Here is an 18548-nt window from a genome sequence, read left to right on the forward strand (position 1 = left end):
GGAGTGATGAAATAAAGACTGACTAAAAAGAGAAAAAGAACCAACAGGTAATTTATTAACAAATGTCAGTGAGAATAACCGTACATTTAAGATCCCCTCTAGTTCAACCTCAAATTATCTTTCCAGGCTTACTTGCTCCCATAAATATACTGTGTCAGTCACACTCTATTAACATTTCCCTGAAAATGTCTTAAGCAGTTTTTTTTTTTAAAGGATTTATTTATTTTTTAAAGATTTATTTATTTTTATTTATGCATAGAAGAGCTGGGGTACTGGCCAGAAATGCGGGGAGGAGGGTGAGAGGATTCACCAAAGACAGAGTGGGGAACAGAACAGGCACATTGACTGAAGTACACTGCTGAGGGGAGCAGCGGGTGAGCCTGGAGAGGTCTGCTGCACCATGTGGGTTGCTCCCTGGCTGGCTAGGGATTGAACCCGCGCTGCAGAAGCTGTGGACAGCTTCACAGTGCTGTGTTCATCCTGCTGCGCCGCCAGTGAGGCCCTTAAACTGTTTTTAACCTATTATAACTTCATTCTTCATATTAACTGTTTGGTCTGCCTTCCTTCATCTCCACCTTTAAAAATCTTACCTATTTGTCTCTTTGATTGCTTCATCAACTCTCTCTGGTTGTCTCATTTAAACAGAGCCTCTAAATTTTCTAACATGTGTGTGGAAGTGCATATCTGTTGTGTGTATATGTGTTACCACTGATTTGGAACCACTGATTTGGAACTAGCACATTTTCCCTTTTACAATAGTAAAAAAATTTGTGGAGTTAGTTCATTTATCCCTGCAGATGTCCTGGGAAAGAGTATGATTTCCAGACTCAACTGTATTAGTTTTATTTCTTTCCAAATGTACTGAAACTGTGCTTGGGATGTTCAGTGAATATTCTTTTACCAATAACATAGTAAAATTCTAGAGGAGGCATTTTTAAAAAGTGACTTTCTAGAAATCTTATTAAAAAGGAATATTGTTTTAAAATATATTCATCACTTGTATATTTTTTTGTAGGTAATGCTATTTATGCTTTGGCTTCCTGTCATTTCCTTTTTCAATTGTTAACAGTGACAAACATTAAGAGTAAAAATGTTTTAAACTAAATCTATGGGAAATAGTTTTGGTATATAAAAAACTGCATTATTTAGATTTAAAGGAAAAATATCAGTGATACTCACAGCAATGTGTACCTTTTTTCTTCAGTAGGTAATTTGAAATTTATAAACCTTCCCTGGTATCATAAAAATATTTTATAGCTTGGGTAGCCATTTCTCATCTTTGAAATTCTCTGCCAGTCAGAATTCTGAGGTTAGAATTTACATGTATTGGTATTTTAATCTTACTTGTGCTGCAGAGATCATGTTCTGACTACATAATTTTGACGCAGTAAAGTGATGACAAAAATTAGAATATATAGATTATAATGGTCTGAGTGATTCCTGTTTTCTCCACTTTCCCCCTCCCAATAACATGTTTTCAGGGGCACACACAAACTTACATGAATATACACACATGCATCACTCAATATTGAACAAGCAGACAGGAGAGAACATGAAAATGAACTTAGATATATTTTGTGTTAGATGAGAAGAACTTATCAGTAAAGAGATTGTGGAACCTCTTCTCTACCTTCCACTGCCTATCCTAGTAATGTTATAGGACAGGGAGAGGGGCAGCCCAAACCCCGCAAACCTGCCTATTCTAAATGGGTTCTGCCATCCGCCGCATCAACACAAAACATAGGAGACTTTAATGAAAAGGAACTTTAATAAAACTAGGAAACAATACAGGAAAGGCAAAGAATCTAGTTTCTAAATCAAGCACCCAAAGTTACCCGTCCCCTCGTGGGTAAAAGTCCATCCAAATGGGATTGGCCCAGAGCAAGGCCCCAAGGCCTGCTACAAGTCTAAAGCATCTTCCAGTGGGGACCCACAGAAAAGGGTCACAAACAACCGGACAAGCCCAGAAGGAAAAGAGCAAAATCAACATCAAGATAAAAGCTGCCATGGTCACCTCCCCACGGGTCTCACCCACATCTGTGTCACCCAGTCCACGACCAAAAGACAAGCACAGTTTCTTTACGTGTCTCTAGGCTCCATGCGCCTCCTCCAGGCCTCCTTCTGGCTCCATCCTGCTTCCTTCCTCAGTCTCTTCTGCAGCTTCTCCTCTTCCTGTTCAGCTCCACCCTCCCTTGGGTGGGGCAGGGAACCTCCCCCTTTCCTGGGGACCACCCTGTTACAGTAAGAAGTCTAACTAACTATGAAAGTGTTGGCACTAGTAAACATCTATTAAATAAAACATTTTAATCTACTAATAGAAAATAAAAAAGAAACGTAGACCCTATGGAGTAGACTACTTTGAAAAACTGGAGGATATAGAGTGGGCCTTATTGCTCGTTGACACTAAGCAAAGAATAGTAGGTATTGAGTTGGGGAGATGAGTGTTGAAGGTAACAGTGGATTTAGGGTGAAGCAGAAGATTTGAAACATTCCATGTCTGTACAATATAGCGAGGAGAAGCAGTGAATTTGGAGAGGGCCAGCATTTGCATAAAGAAGTGCCTGAGACAAACTAGTTCATAGCTGAGAAAGCAATGTTAGTGCATAACTGGAAATGAAGTTGATAGCTACTGTTCAGACCTTAAATGCTACAGAGATTTGACTCGCATAGTATCATGATTAGTAGACAATCAGGAGCCACATGTTTGAGGACACATAGGCAAGCCATGCAGAGCCAGAGAAGTAAGTGCTTAAGAGGTATGTATTTCAGTAATGTAGTAACTACTAGATATTGAAGATTGAGTCTGAAAGGTTCGGAGCAGTAAAGACAAGGAGAGCCAGGCGGGGGACCTCACAGACCCAAGGGGGGGGGGTCAGTGGAGTCGCGCACGTTGTTAGGGGGAAGCAGGGTTTTATAGGGTGAGGAGAGGTCAGGTGGGTAGTTGGGCTCCTATGGCGGGAAAAGTTTGTAGGTCAGGTAGAGGTTCTTTTTCTGAGAAGAGACTCTTGTCCTCCAGGCAGGTATTCACATTCCTGCCCCCCAGGTGGGCTTCCAGGTAGGCTTTTGCATTACGACCTTTCAGAGTCTGCAAAGAATTTGAAGGAAATATTGAAACAAGGTGAACTTGATGATTAGATATATATTGTTCACACCTTCTCATGGGCACTTTTAATAGTCCTTGAAGAGTAAACACAGTGTGGCCCAAACTAGTTTGTTGAACATGTAGTTTTGCTTATAGGTAAAATGATGCAATATCTAGTGTTTAAGCATATATTCAGAACGTGTTAAATAAACCTATTTTAGTTCATATTGTGAACTAAGTGAATAAAATGTCTATACTAAAGACATCTGTGGAGTAAAACACATTTATTAATAGTAGGTTCAGGGGAAAGGCTGGAAACAGAAACAGACAGACTAGGACTTTTTCTCCTTGGGGGTTATTGCTCTGTGTTCTCCCTCCTTTCCTCGCATGCCCTTTTTTTTTTCTTTTCTTTTTCTCCTTTATTCTCTTTCCTTCGCTGTCTTCCATTGCCTTTTTTTTTTTTTTTACCATGACTTCGACCTGCTTTGACCATGACTTCGACCAGGATTGCCTTTGTATTTTATTGGCATTGTTTAGTTCTGACCCATTCTATGAAAGTGTTTTCAGACCCTTGAATTATAACCTTGAATTATAAGGTTAATAATTAGGACTTTATGAAGCATTACCCATAATTTTTAGTATTATAAAATATGAAACACTTAAAGGAAATGTCTAAGTATATTTTTTGACATGCTGTTATAAACATTCACGGCAATCATCTAGGTAAGGAAATAAAAGATAGCTTTAACACCAGAAGCTTCCAAAAACCCCTGCACACTCTTTCCTACCTTGATGTTTATTTGGCATCATTTATTACTGCAGTTGTTCTCTTCCTAACCTTTTTAATGCCTCCTCCCAAAGTCAGTTATTCTCCCCAACCCCTCATTTAACATTCTTCCTTTTCCTTCCCTTCCCCCACATTTGTGTTCATTTAGAGAGTAGTAGCACTAGATATGACCAAGAGAATATAGAGACTGAAGCTATAGAAAGGTTTGATAAAGGTATAAAGAATACCTCTTAACATAGTGCAGGTAAGTATCTTAATTTCTGATGGAGAGAAAATAGGAAACTGCCTTTTACTGAGAATGGTAATCTATCCCAAATCTTTCCTGTCATTTGACTCCCTTCTCCTGCCTATACATATCAGATAATAAAGCACATACATACCCCATCCATTTAAAAAGCCACCTAACACATAGATGCCAAAGCTCCTTTTAAGGAAGAAAGTATTTAACTCTAGGTGTAAAGGTATCTTATGCCAAATCTGTTGCCCCCCCCCCCCATAATAAACATTACCTTTTAAAGACAGGTGGAACATTAATTTGCAGTATTTTGTACTGTGATGTCTTTAACTGCTTATATAATAGATTAACTTGTGTTTTGGAATCATGTAATATATGTAGAGGCAGAGAATAGTTGCTAAAAAGCTTTGTAAAAAATATATTCCTTTATATTTAGGATAAGCCTTAAATCATGTAGAGAGATTTAAAATAATGCCTAACATAATGTTATATCTGATATGACATTTCAAAGAAGATATCTTTGTCATAATTTTAATAATTTATTTTTCATTAGGTAGTACATTAACAATCAAATCGAGTGATATAATAAAAATGTATTCAGTGAAAAGTGTCCCTTATCCCACCATTGTATTAGTTCTACTGGTAACCACTACCTTTTTTTATATAAAAGATAAAATGTGAATTTTGGGCAAAATTAGATCAATGGAAAGTGACATATATTAGTGAAACCATAAGCAGACCTGTACAAATTTGAATATTTGACTTATGATAAATTGGTATTCTAAAAAAGAAAGTACAGATGGATTATAAACCTAAATACCAGAGATAAAATTTTTTAAAACGAAGACTTATTTTTGTGGTATAGACTGGAAATAGGATTAATCTCTTCGCCCTTTAAAAAAAAAAAATCACAGTTCTCTCCCCCAGAAAATTCCAGAAACAGTAAGATTTGGTATTTACACTAAAAATGTTATTAAACCATAAAATACTTGAATAATTACGAATTGCTCTAAATTATCTTTCTTTTCCACTTTATATTAAGTTAGAGTATATGTTATATACAAGACCCATGTGCCCCATCCCAATTTTTTATTCAGTTGTTCATTCACATCATCTTAATAAAACTGGCATTCCTACATTGCTGGTGGGAGTGCAAACTAGTCCAACCACTATGCAAAGCTGTCTGGAGGTTCCTCAGTCTACTAAAAATGGAGCTGCCATATGACCCAGCAATCCCACTCCTAGGGAATCTACCCAAAGGACAGAAAAACAGTGATTCAAAGGAACAACCATACCCCTATGTTTATGGCAGCACTATTTACAATAAGTAAAACCTGGAAACAACCCAGATGCCCCAGAAGAGATGACTGGATCAAGAAGATGTGGTACATATACACAATGGAATATTATTCAACAATCAAAAGAGATACACTGATGCCATTCGCAGCAACGTGGGTGGAGCTATAAGGAATTATGCTCAGTGAAATAAGTCAGAAGGAAAATAAGTAGGATGGTTTCACTAATAGGAGGAATATAGGGGAACCAAATAAGACATTAGTGTAAAAAAATAACAATACAAAACACAACAAAACAAAAACAGACAATTATAAATCAGAGACCTCCTGTAGGGGAAGGAGGATGGAGAGGGATGGGGGGAGGGAGGGGGGGAGGAGCACAGGGGACTGAGGTGATGGTGCTTGGGTACATTGGTGAAGGAAATTATATGGGGACTACACCTGGGGGGGGGGCGGGGAGCAAAAAAAAAAACCCAGTCTGTATTCAAATTTCAAAAAAAAAATTCTTGCCATTTCTCCTTCTTCCTGGGGAAAATAAATAAATAAAATTGTGTTGCACAAACAGGTTTTACTGTACTACCAGTCAAAAAGTTGATGCAAGTATTAATAAGATATCTTATGTCTATATTCTTTCAGGGCAATTAAAGCATTTCAGGAGGTGCTTTATGTTGATCCCAGCTTCTGTCGAGCCAAGGAAATTCATTTACGACTTGGGCTTATGTTCAAAGTGAACACAGACTATGAGTCTAGTTTAAAGGTAGGTTGTTGGTTTTGTTGTTGTTTTTTTAACTCCCCTAGGTACAATGTTTCATTTGGTGGGGTGGGGGATTAGTGGGTGGGAATGGGTTATTTTTTGGTTGTTGTTAAATATCAGACCATTGAGAAACACTGGATATCATATTGGAACTTCAAAAGAAAATTTAAAAATTTAGGTGAAAAAACTTTATCAAATTTGAACTGGAGGATATATAAGTTGGGCTTTTGAAGATCAAAGTCATGATACTAAATGGTAATCATTTAAAAAAATTTTTTTTTCAAGTTTTGTGCTCTGTCACCAGGAAAGGGTGAAGGTTTCAACCGTAGTTTGTACATCTAAAATACTCCTCTTAATGAAGTGCCTGACCACCATGGAGGTCAGAAGTAGCTATTTAATGATATTGTATCTGTCACCTGATCATTGACTATTTGCTTGGGTCTCACTAGAAATCTGTCCACCTCTACCAGCAGGATCCATCTCCTATCTAAATTACATATAAAAAAGTATTCTCTGCCAATCATTTGAACTGCTGGTTTTGTGAGTATAAACATTATTGAAGAAATATAATGCATTGTTGGGGGAATAATTTATTTTCTATGGAAATCTTATATTTCTCTCTTTTTTTTTTTTTTTCCATTGAGTTTCTTGAGCTTCCTGTGCCATCACTTCAGGTCTCATTGGGCTTTTCATGAAATCAGTATACTACAAACCTGTATAACAAAAGCATTTTGAAAGAATTAGATGTTCTATGAGAAAGACTTTTAATTTTTTGTGAATTTATGACTACGTGTTGTGGTTGCCATTTTCTAAATATCTCCATTGAAGATCATCTTGATTCTGAAGAAGGATGTAAAGAATGACATTATAGTAGGCTGTAATTCAAATTCACCAAACAGGAACTTACTGAACTTAACTTATTTGAGTACTTAATTGTTCTAGAATTTTAAGTAGACAATTATGCAGAAATTGTTTCTGTTTTTCATGAATTTATAAATAACAATGTCAATGGTATGAGATACATAATTAAAAATACTAAAAACAAGTACACTATGAAGTGTCTAGACTGCACAGTTATCAAAGGTAAGTGCAGTTGAGGAATTGGCTCCTGGATAAATGTAAGTAATATGGAAATAAAGGATGCCTGAAAATTGCGTGTTTCCCTCAAACTTAGAATAGCATTTCTCAAACTATATATACTATGTAATGTCAGTGAATTTGAAAAGGAAAATGAACTTAGGCCACTTTGCATATTATAACTCCCTCTTAGATGCTCTGTAGGTTCATTAGCCAGCAATCTCTTAAAATGTCTTGTAGTTCAAAATAAACTTATTTAAGCATTTTACAGTATTGTCATAACATGCCTATTACTATGTTGCAGAAGAATTTTTGGTAGCAGTTTGATAAATGTTGCTCAGGAAATATATTTGAATGGAAAAAATGTAATTGGATATGTTCCAAATTATGGATTCTGGCTATCTCTGAACATCAGTATAGTTGTATCTTAAATAATTCTATGGAGGCACAACTACTTTCACAAAGGTGGCAGTATTAGAAATTCCCTTTAATCAGGAGAAACAGTGTTCCACAGGTGAATTTAAAGTGTTCTGCTTACTCAGGCTCAAAAACTTTCTTGTATACAACTTTAGGCATAAAGAGTGACAGATCTTCAAGTTGTAGGGATGGTAGCAAAATTGCCTTAAGAAAGTACACTCTTGTGTTTGGCTTTTCATTCATTTATTTAAAATACTTGATGCCATTATTTCATTTGTTTGAACTTAGAGTCTTTTATGTTTTTCTTCTCCGTAATGAGAAAGTGTCATTTGATTTTTTTTTTTTTTGTATTATTTTGACATTGTCTTTTTAAGGTTATTTTTAGCTGGTATTCTTTATCTTATTTTTAGGCATCAAAATTTTTTGTTGAGGAATGATTTATTTCAGTATATTACTATAAGTGCTTAGCTTCAGTTTGAATGTATGTGGGAATTAGAAGGAACACTAAGCCCTTCTCTCCTTAAATGGCCTTTAATTTTCCTAAAGTGGACTGGTGAGCACTATAGCTTCATGTGATAGAAGTGGAACTTCTGATGACTTTCCCACTACATGGAACTACTTCCTAGCACTGTGTATTGGTATAGATGCTTTGTGCTGCAGCCTCAGAAACTTCACTTCAAATTGATTATAACAAATGCAAGAAGTCATTCATTTAAGTCCAATCTTAAGGATTAGTCTATTCACCTGATCCAAAGTTTCATAAAGGATTCATTTTCTTCTCTGTTCTATGTTGGCCTGTTTCTAATAAGGCAGGTTGCTAGGTGCAATACAAGTGAGGTGATTACTTACACTTCATATAGAACGACATTATAGAGTAGTGGCATAGGTACTTAGTATAGTGCTGGCATATAATAAGTGCTCCATAAATATCTGGTCATCATTTTATAGAGCAAAAGGGTCTTAGGTTCCTCTTGATAACCTCAAGAAAATTTCACTTTTAAGCTCATTAAACCGAAATAAGCCATATTCCCTTTCCATTTTGTTCCTTATCAAAGATGTGGTTACTCTTAGACCAAATGCCCAGTTCTTGAGCAGGACTCAATTGTGTTCCTATATGGAGGAGTGGGGATGGGTAAAAGTATTTTGATGTGTGGGGGCAGTGAGAAAAATCTGTCCATTACAGAGCGGGTCTCGTCTCTACCTCATTTCTCTTATCTCTGCCTAAGAGGGCTATAAAATATACAGTATGTTTTAGGTTATAAAACATTTAAATAAAATAATTTTAGTTTCATAAAAAGTTACTTCCTTTCATCTACATATGAAATGCATTCCAGGGCCTCCTGTTGGTAATAGTTTTTCTTTCAAAATGAAGCTCTGAGAGATTTGTTCTATTTTGGTACTGTGAAAGCAACTTTCAGAGCAAGCAAATTTTGTTCAAAAATTTGACCTGCCATGTAACTAACTGTGTGACCTTGGGCAATTCGCCTAACTCTACTGTTCCTCTTTGTATCCTAGAACTTGAATAACCATATCCACCCTAGAAGATTATTGTAAAGGTTATATAAAATAGCTGGAAATTTTTTTCAATTATTTTTCAGTTATCAGTTTGCCCACCATATCTAAAACTCTAGTTAGGGGCCATTGTAGAGACCTTTTATGAAATCCATTTTCCATTGTGGAATTTAATACAATTTCATCACTCTGCCCATCCTCAGAAATGTAAAGATTTTAATGCCTAGCTTACTATTCAATCATATGATGATATTTTACTGTTAAGTTAACCTATATGGATTTCATGTGTTTAGTGACTGATAGAGATTCTAATTCTTAATTTATTAACGAGTTTATAGTTTAATATTATTTGAATCAGAGTCCATTACAGGGTGACATTTCTACATGATATTTTGCTATTGTTTTTCTTTCCTGCTTCAGATAATCCCCCCAGGTGGGTTTGGTTGCCTATTTAACTCCATATAATTAATTCAAAATTTTATTTCATTGTTTTTTAATGCTATTAATGATAATTGCTTACATTCATTGTATACTTGAAAGCAGTGTGCTATCATTGCTTCAATAAAAGTACACTAATTTTGACAAATAGTTTTATATAATGGCTCTAATTTTCACACTCTGGCAGACTTAAAATCATTTCCTTCTGTGAAGCTAATAAATGCAAGATAAGTTGTAATAACACCCATATCCTTCAGTTAATGTCAATCATTTGTTTAATGAAGATTATATAGAAATTGTTCCTAACTTGTACATAATTAAGTTTTCATAAAATATATCATTAGAACTTTTTTTTTTAAGGTAGAACGGATGGTTTTGTTATGGGAACCTATGGATCATTGCCTGGGGGACCAGTATAAGTCCTTTATAATTTGACATTTCAAGTTGACAAATGCTGATTGAAGGATTACTTTAAAAGGCTTATTAGGAAGATGAACATTAGAGAGACAATTCAAAGGCAGTAGGTTGAACTCTCATTTATTTGTTAGTGTGGAATTTTACCATATTCTTAGTGTTTCCTGAATAGATAAGTGAAATAGAAGAGGCTGTAAAATGATAAATTGTGACTCATCAGGTGGTCTGAAAGTTTTGAAATTGGTTTTATCATCTCTTTACAGAATTTTTTCCTATAAAAACTGTTTTCTTCCTCCCCCACCCTTCAGTTTACCACTTCTTTTAGCTTCTCTTCCTTCTACTGGTATATCTAATAAGAAAATGCTAAGTGAATTAGTGTTTCCACTTTGTTTAATTTACTCTTCCTCAGGAACTACTACTTTTCCAGGTGTCTGAGTTCCAGCTTATATTCTTTATAGACTGTGGAATTTTACTGTCACTTTTTTTATGCCAAGCTGTTAGGGCAGAAGGAATAAGTAAAGGCAAGATGATTTATATTTCTTTTTAGAAACCACAGTTGGAATCTGTGAAATGCCTTCCATGTTTTGTTTTATTTATTAATGTAATATGATTGATTGTTTCTTGTAATTAAGATACTGTAAACTTCATTATAAAAAATACTTGCTGAGAATTTGAATGCTAGCTATTAAGTTAATTTTAACCATGCCTTAAGTTTCTAAAATATCTGTAATTACTCTTTGTTGAAACTTTGACATATGACATTGTGTAAGTTTAAGGTTTACTATGTGTTGATTCATTTATATATTGCAGTGATTAATACCATAGTGTTTGCTAACACTTCCATCATATTACATTTGGTGAGAAAAATTAAGATCTAGTCTCTTACTAGCAACTTTGAAGGTTATAATGCCAGTATTGTTGATTATAATATATATACTGTGCATTAGATCTCCAGGATGTAATTTTTGATTATAACCTCTATGCTATGCAGTACATCTCCAAGATTTATCTCCTAGCTGCAAGTTTGTACCCTTAGACAACAACATCTCCCCAGTCCCCCCACTCCTCTATCCCTGGTAACCATCATCATATTCTCTGTTTGACATCTTAAGATTCCAGACATAAGTAAGATGATACAGTTTTTATCTTTGTTTTTTTTTTATTTAAATAATCATTTTTATTGTGGTTATATTGATATACAGCACGTTGTGATTTAGAGGCATATCACACCTTTCCAGATGCATGTCACCACACCCACCACCAAATCACCCACAGTCCACTGTGCCTTCCTTCCCCTCTAGTCTCAGACCTACAGTCAGATTTCTAGGTTTTGTTTTCTTTGTTGTTGTTTGTTTTTTTATTGGCTCAGTTTTGTCTGACTGTTTCTTTCTCTATATATTCCACATATAAATGAAACCATCTGGTATTTGTCTTTCTTCTTTTGACTTATTTAATCTAGCATTCTCCCCTGCAGTTACATCCATGTTGTCACAAATTCCGTAGGGGAGAAAGAGGGAGAAGGATCTGGACAGAGGTGGGAAGAGCACAAGGGATTATGGTGATGGTGCACGGGTGAATTCGTGGTGGGAATTTCACGGGAAATCATGCATTGTACAAAAATGAAGGATGATGTAATAAATATATAAATAGTCAAAGCAAAAAGGCAATATTTCATCTTTTATAGTTTGGAATTACAGTTGAGAATATTCTATTGTGAATATATATTTACATCTTCCTAATTTACATATCTTTACTTGAGCACTTAGGTTGTTTACATAACTTGGCTATTGTAAATAGTGCTGCAATAAACATAGCAGTATGTATAGCCTTCCAAATTAGTGTTTTTTGCATTCTTTGAGTAGACACCTACCCAAAGGAATAGAATAGCTGGGTCCTATAGTGTATCTATTTTTAATATTTTGAGAAATCTCCATGCTGTTTTCCCTACCACTTGGACCAGTCTACAATCCCACAGTGTGCTAGATTTCTTTTTCTTCACTTCCTCGCCAACATTTGTTTCTGGTCTTTGAGATATGGTCATTTTCACAGGTGTGAGATTTCATTTCATTGTAGTTTTGATTTGCATTTCCCTCATAAGTTTTGATGAGCTTTTTTTCATGTGCCTGTTGGCCATCTTAGGAGAAGTGTTTTTTTTTTTTTTTTCCTTCTTTCTTATATTTTATTTTTTAAAAAATTAAAAAAAAAACAGTAGGAGAAGTGTTTTTTGATGGGGTTATTTTTTTTGTTGAGTTGTATGATTCCTTTATCTATCTTGGATATCAGCCCTTTGTCATATATAATGGTTTGCAAATATTTTTCCGATGCATTAGGGTGTCTTTTTGTTTTAATGATAGTTTCTTTCCCTGTGCAGAAGCAAATGTTTGATATCATGTAGTCTCATGTGTTTATTTCACTTTTGTTTCTCTTGTGTTCGGAGACAAATCCAGAAAGGTATCACTGAAGTCAATGTTGTGAAGTGTTTTTTCTGTGTTTTCTTCAGTGTATTTTGTGGTTTGAGGTCTTACATCCATGTCTTTAATCCATTTTGAGTTAATTTTTGGATAAGGTATGAGAGGGTTTTCTAGTTTTATTCTTTTGCGTTTGGCTATCTAGTTTTCCAGACACCATTTGTTGAAGAGACTTGCCTTTCTCTGTTGTGAATACTCATGACCCCTTTGTTGTAGATTAACTGTTTATATTTCTTAGTTGAGGAACTTGCAAGCCAGTTCATTTCCTTTGATTTAAGTCTTCCAGTCATTGGCAGTCATTGGCAGTGGAACTTGGAACTTGGTTTCACCTTAATGTAACATCACAGTTCCTTTTGGTGGAGGATAGTCATTGCTGTTTATTTTGTCCTCTCTCCATTTTTCTTCATTTGTTGACAAAAATCCTTATCCTGCTCTTTCCCTTTTCTGCTGCTTATCTACTTCATCTTTTAATCTTTCCTAGATCTTATTCTCTGGTATGAGGTGATCTCCTAATTGGTATACTAGCCACTTAATGGTACGTTCTCCACTTTACTTTGCCAGTTTTTGTTCTACCCATTTTATACCTATTCTGAGTTAAGTTACATACCTTCACGTTTGAAGTAGTGCAGATAACTAAATTGTTTCAGTTCTTCGAAAATAAGTATTTGCAAAGGATATGACTGCTCGTAGATGTATAGTAACAACCTTCTTTGATATTGAGGAGGTAGGAGATGTCCAGATTATCCATGTCAGCTTTCTCTTCTCAAATTTACTTTACCTATAAGAAGTTGTATAGTTGTTGTTCATCAGTCTTATTTTCATATGAATACAAATTGTACACTATATTGAAAGAACTTGGAAATTTAAGTCAACCCATATTCCTGATTGTTTGTGTACTCAGATCCACCCTAGAACCAATGTTTGAAAATTTCTAATCGGTTCCATACCTATGCTTTTGTAAAATGATGGTAGAAATGAGGAGTTGGGAGACTAAATTCGTCACAGTTAAAGGAAAAAAGGTGAACCTGAACAGTAGGGAAAATGGGTTCTCAGAGGATGAATGAATGTATGGATAGACGGTAACACATCCTAGAGAACTTTAAGGAGTTAATAAAGCAGTTAACTGATTTGATGTGGGAAGTGATTCCTCATTTATTGGGTTGGATCACTTTTAACTAAAGTAGGGAATAAAGAAAGCGGGTTTGGGGATTGGGTGAAAGACTGGAGAATGGGTGATTTAGGAGTATATTGAGATACAGGTATCTGAAGGATATCACATGTTGGCACAGACAGATAATAAGTCTGGAACTAAAATGAAGGGTAGAAATAAGATTTTGAACATCTTCAGTATATTGACCTTACCTTTTAAAATGAAGTTTTGGAGAAGGCCAAATTGGTAAACTTTAAAGAAGGAGTCAAAGGTTAAGTATCGACAGAAATTGTAATGAATCGAACCTTGTGTTAAATTGGACTAAAAATAAGAAAAGAAATCACTGTAATAAAAAAATGTGTTAGGTCATTCTTTTTGATTTGAAATTAATTTTCTGTAGAAACTTGAGGCCTTGAGGTTTGTATAGCTATGTCACACAGCAGTAGTTAGTTTTGCAATATTTCTGTTTGAGGTCAGATGTTTTCTAGCTCTTTTTAATGTTTCTAGGGATGGGTGCTGAATATTTTGCCAGGGTATTTTCAGATTTGTGGGCTGCTTGTCATAATTCATAGTCAATTCTGTGGATTTATGTGTCAATAGGTACATCTGTCTTGCATCTCTTAGATACTGAGATGAAACTGTGAGGTTATGTTGTGCCCACCCTAGTCCTTTATCTCCCTTTAGTTTGCTGAAGGTGTATCACTCCTTTTTCTTACGTAGGATAGTTTTATGAGGCTGTCCTTAGTTGCTTGTACTTGTAATTATTCTTACTAATTGTTCTTATATTCTTATAATTCTCATGTGTGTTCTTACTTACATTTTAAAATGTATACTCTTTTGCCAAGTAATTTTTCTGTATCTTTGCTTTTTGAAATGTTTTCTAATTCATGATGGCTGTGGTTTTGAATTGGCACAGCAGTGACTTCATTGCTGCTTTTGAGAGTCATTAATAATCATATAAAACATTGTCCAGAATTGCTTCTACCAGGTTCATTTCAAGCTCTTGAATGCTGGTAGATAAAACAGGGAATTCAAATTTTGAATCTCTGTATGTGGGATTTCAGTGTAACAGTACAGCTAAAATACTGCCATCTTGCAGATTAGTTTGTTTCCTTTCATGGCTCAGTTAGGAAAGGTCTGTCTTCTCTTATTTAAATATTAATTTATGCTGGAAAACTAGGTTAGACTTAGATATGTAGTGCAACCTGAATGTATTGCTACTGTAACACTCATTTTGTCTAGGACAACAATGAATTGTAAAGCAAGCGTTGCTTTCATAGTAGTCACTTTTTAAAGTAGTTTGTTTTTTATTGCTATGGTAGCACACTACAGGGATGTATGAGGACATATAATCTGTTTAGTAAGCCAAGGAAAATAGAAGCAATTCTCAAAGTATTGTGATTTTTTGTTTGTTTGTTTTTTTCATTCAATCATGAAAATAATTTTCAAGATTCATAGGTATTTTGTTAGTACTCATTCAGAATACCTCAACCCTGAACTATTGAGTACTGCACATGTGGACTAACCTATTTCTGCATGCATATGACAGATATTTTTGAATGAATGTAATACCAAACAATAATGAGTTCTTAATTGAGGGTACTAGTTGATCAAGTATAATTTTGTTGGTAACTGTGTTGAAATAATAGTACTGAAAGCTTGCTGACGATTATGTCCATAAAGTTCTTTTGTTGCTTACATTTAGGTTATTGTTATGCATATTAATTTTCATTTTGTCCAGCACTTATAAAAGATAGATAAAAGAGTTACAAAGATAAACTCTTTAGATAAATGGATTGAGGATAAGAACAAACTTATTGTGGTTGATTAAATAAAATTGTGCTTTGGCTGCTGATTATTTTTAATTCAAAAAATTTAAAAGACTCAAAATTTGAATACACATTTTTGAAAATATTTCTTAGAAGAGTTCCAAGAGAATAACTTTATTTTCAATAAGTTTAAAATAAAATCTTTTAAAAGATTTTATTCCAGTTCTAATATTTGTTTGTCGTCTTTGGTAGTTTATGTACCAGGTTTGATGTTGACAAACTAGAAGTCAGATGTTACCCAGTGTTCTTGATGATGATTTATGTTCTTAAAAATTAGTGTTGCACATCCAATTTAGTGTGTATGCATTTTGGGAGCAGGCTTATGGTATTATATGTGGTTGCAGCAAGCTGTTATTAAGTGGCTTAATATTGCCTACATATACAATATAGTACTTACATCCTAAAAGGACAGTTCTCTCATAAATGAACTTCTACAAAGGCTATTTCATGCATTCTTTGTGTATCACAAATAGTTTCAAAAGACATTAACTGTTTATTGAATAATCCATAAGGGCAGATAGTTTTATCCTTTATGGCAATTCTTATAGTAATTTTTTTGGTTTCTAAAGTTCACATCTCACTTTTTTAAATTAAGACAAGCTGTGGTGCAGTGACATGCCATTGAACTTTTACTTTCAGTTTTTTAAATAATCATGTATTCTGTTTAAGCTATAACTGAAACTTCTGATTTACTTGAAGACTTCATCAAAACAAAAAATATGCAGAGGCTAACTTGATAGTTAATTCTTCCCCCTATTCTCTATTTTCAGCTATCTCAAGAAAATGATACAGCAACCTTTCTCGTCAGTAATATTCGAAGAAATTCTATTTAGTTGACTAAAATGTTCTACCTGTGTAGCATAGTTAGGCCATACATACCTGAAAATTATTCTAAGAAATGTTTATATGACTGAATTTAGTGCATTAATTTTCTTATTCTCTTTTTGCAGCATTTTCAGTTAGCTTTGGTTGACTGTAATCCCTGCACTTTGTCCAATGCTGAAAGTAAGTATTATTAAGCACTGTGGTTTTCTACATGTATTCAAATCATTTTATGGCAAACAGTAGTAGTAGTAGCAGTAGTAGTAGTAGTAGTAGTAATGATGACAGTGATAAATCCTGTGTAAATTTTTTCTTCTACTGTCGAATCTAACTATTGGTTGCCATGACTACTTTTACAAATGGAACATGTGAGACCAGTTATTGTGAAAAGGCTGTGTCTAAAATAGATATGCCAGTGAGCTGGGTTGTTGAATTAAAATTACCTTCACTAATGAACTAGAATGATTGTTTTTGTTAATTATACTGTAAATGACTTTGGGATTAAAAACAGGGTTTGCCACTCTTAGGAAAAATGAGTATACAAAGATTTAAATGTGGTACTACACTGATTCTGGTATGTGGTATTAAAATTACTGGTAATTATGATCACAAATTTGGAGTTTTTATTATACTTTTACATGTCATACACAAAATCTGAGGTTATGTTTTTCAATTAATCCAAAACATGTGTGTGAAGTGTGTGGTTTTCTTCAGATTATTTATTTTCTGCCTCTCTACTTCTATATAGGTTTCTTTCCAAAAGCAGATTGATTCATTATGAAGTGGTTTATAAATAAGACTATTTGGCATTAAATGTTGGTATATTTATTAGTCATTAAGACTATTCATTGGATTTAAGCTGAATTTCTTTAAACCTTTCTTAAACTAAAAATTTTCATTGGTTTATGAAAATTGAGCAGTTTTTTCCAGTTTTATTGAGACTTAATTGACATACCTACTATGTAAGTTTAAGGTGTGCAAAAATAATGCTCTAAATTACATATGTTGTGAAATGATTACCACAAAAAGTTTAGTTAGCATTCATTATCCCATATACAATAATGAGAAAATACTAAAAATGAAAAAAAGATTATTTTTCCTTGTGATGAAAACTCTTAGGATATACTCTTTTAACAGCTTTCAAATATATAAAATATAGCAATGCTAATTATAGTCACCATATTGGGCATTATATCCTAGTACTGATTTTTCTTATAACTGGAAGTTTGTACCTTTTGACCAGCTTTCTACAGTTCCCTCTCTTTCTCCCCTCTGATTCTAGAAGTCAGAGAAGTCTGATCTCTTTTTCTATCAATGTCTTAAAAATTAAATTGCACATATAAATGAGATCATATAGTATTTGTCTTTAATGTATTTCAGTTAGCATAATGCCTTCAAGGTACATCCATGTTGTTGCAAATGGCAGGATTTTCTCATATTTTATGGCTAATATTCCTCTGTGTTGTGTGCATCACTATTTCTTTACCCATTCATCTGGCATTTAGATTGTTTTCATGTCTTGGCTATTGTAAATAATGCTGCTGTGAATATGGGGCCTTATTATTTTTGTTACCTTTTAAAATTCCCAGAAGTGTAATTGTTGGATCATATTGCAGTTCTAGTTTTAATTCTTTAAGGAGTCTCTATATTGTTTTCCATAGTGACTATACTAATCTGCAGTCCCATCAACAATCATAGTAGTACCTTTTCTTCACATCCTCACCAGCATTTGTTACATCTTGCCATTTTCATGATGACTATCATAACAGGCATGATGTGATCTCTCATTGTGGTTTTGATTTGCATTCCTCTAATGAGTAATGATGTTGAACCTGTTTTCATGCATCTGTTGACCATTTGTATATCTTCTTTGGAAAAATGTCAGTTCAGATCTTCTGCCCATTTTTAAATCACGTTTATTTGCTGTTTATTGTAATATGTATATATAAATATGATATATATTTTTATATATCCAAAATATGTTATTTCCAAGTATTTTTTTTTTCCATTCTGTAAGTTTTTCCCACATCGTTGATGGTTTCTTTTCCTATACAGACCTTTTTGGTTTGATATGCTCCCACTGGTTTATTTTTTTATTTTCTTGCTTATGTGTCACATCCAGAAAATCATTGCTAAGATCCATGTCAAGAAACTTTTTTACCCTGTCTTTTCTTTTAGGAGTTTCATGGTTTCAGGTCTTAAACATTTAAGTTTTTAATTCATTTCCCATTAGTTTTTGTGAGTGTTGGAAGATAGGGGCCTAGTTTC

At 34.2% G+C, this 18548-nt stretch overlaps 1 protein-coding gene across 13 annotated transcripts in view; it reads left to right on the forward strand.

Annotated features, from left to right (window-relative positions):
• The window catches only part of KDM6A (lysine demethylase 6A), a gene marked incomplete at both ends in the record, with an annotated part of 179318 nt that overhangs the window by 90406 nt on the left and 70364 nt on the right, over nt 1-18548 (forward strand). For 12 of the 13 annotated variants that reach the window (XM_084259185.1, XM_084259191.1, XM_084259193.1 and 9 more), the window contains 2 exons: nt 6036-6156; nt 16409-16463. In XM_084259185.1, coding sequence (XP_084115311.1) covers nt 6036-6156; nt 16409-16463 — 176 coding nt within the window. The remainder of the gene's footprint in view (nt 1-6035; nt 6157-16408; nt 16464-18548) is intronic. The other variant, XM_084259189.1, reaches the window with a different exon arrangement.

Source organism: Talpa europaea (assembly GCF_964194135.1).
Source record: "Talpa europaea genome assembly, chromosome: X".
Lineage (NCBI taxonomy): Eukaryota > Metazoa > Chordata > Mammalia > Eulipotyphla > Talpidae > Talpa > Talpa europaea.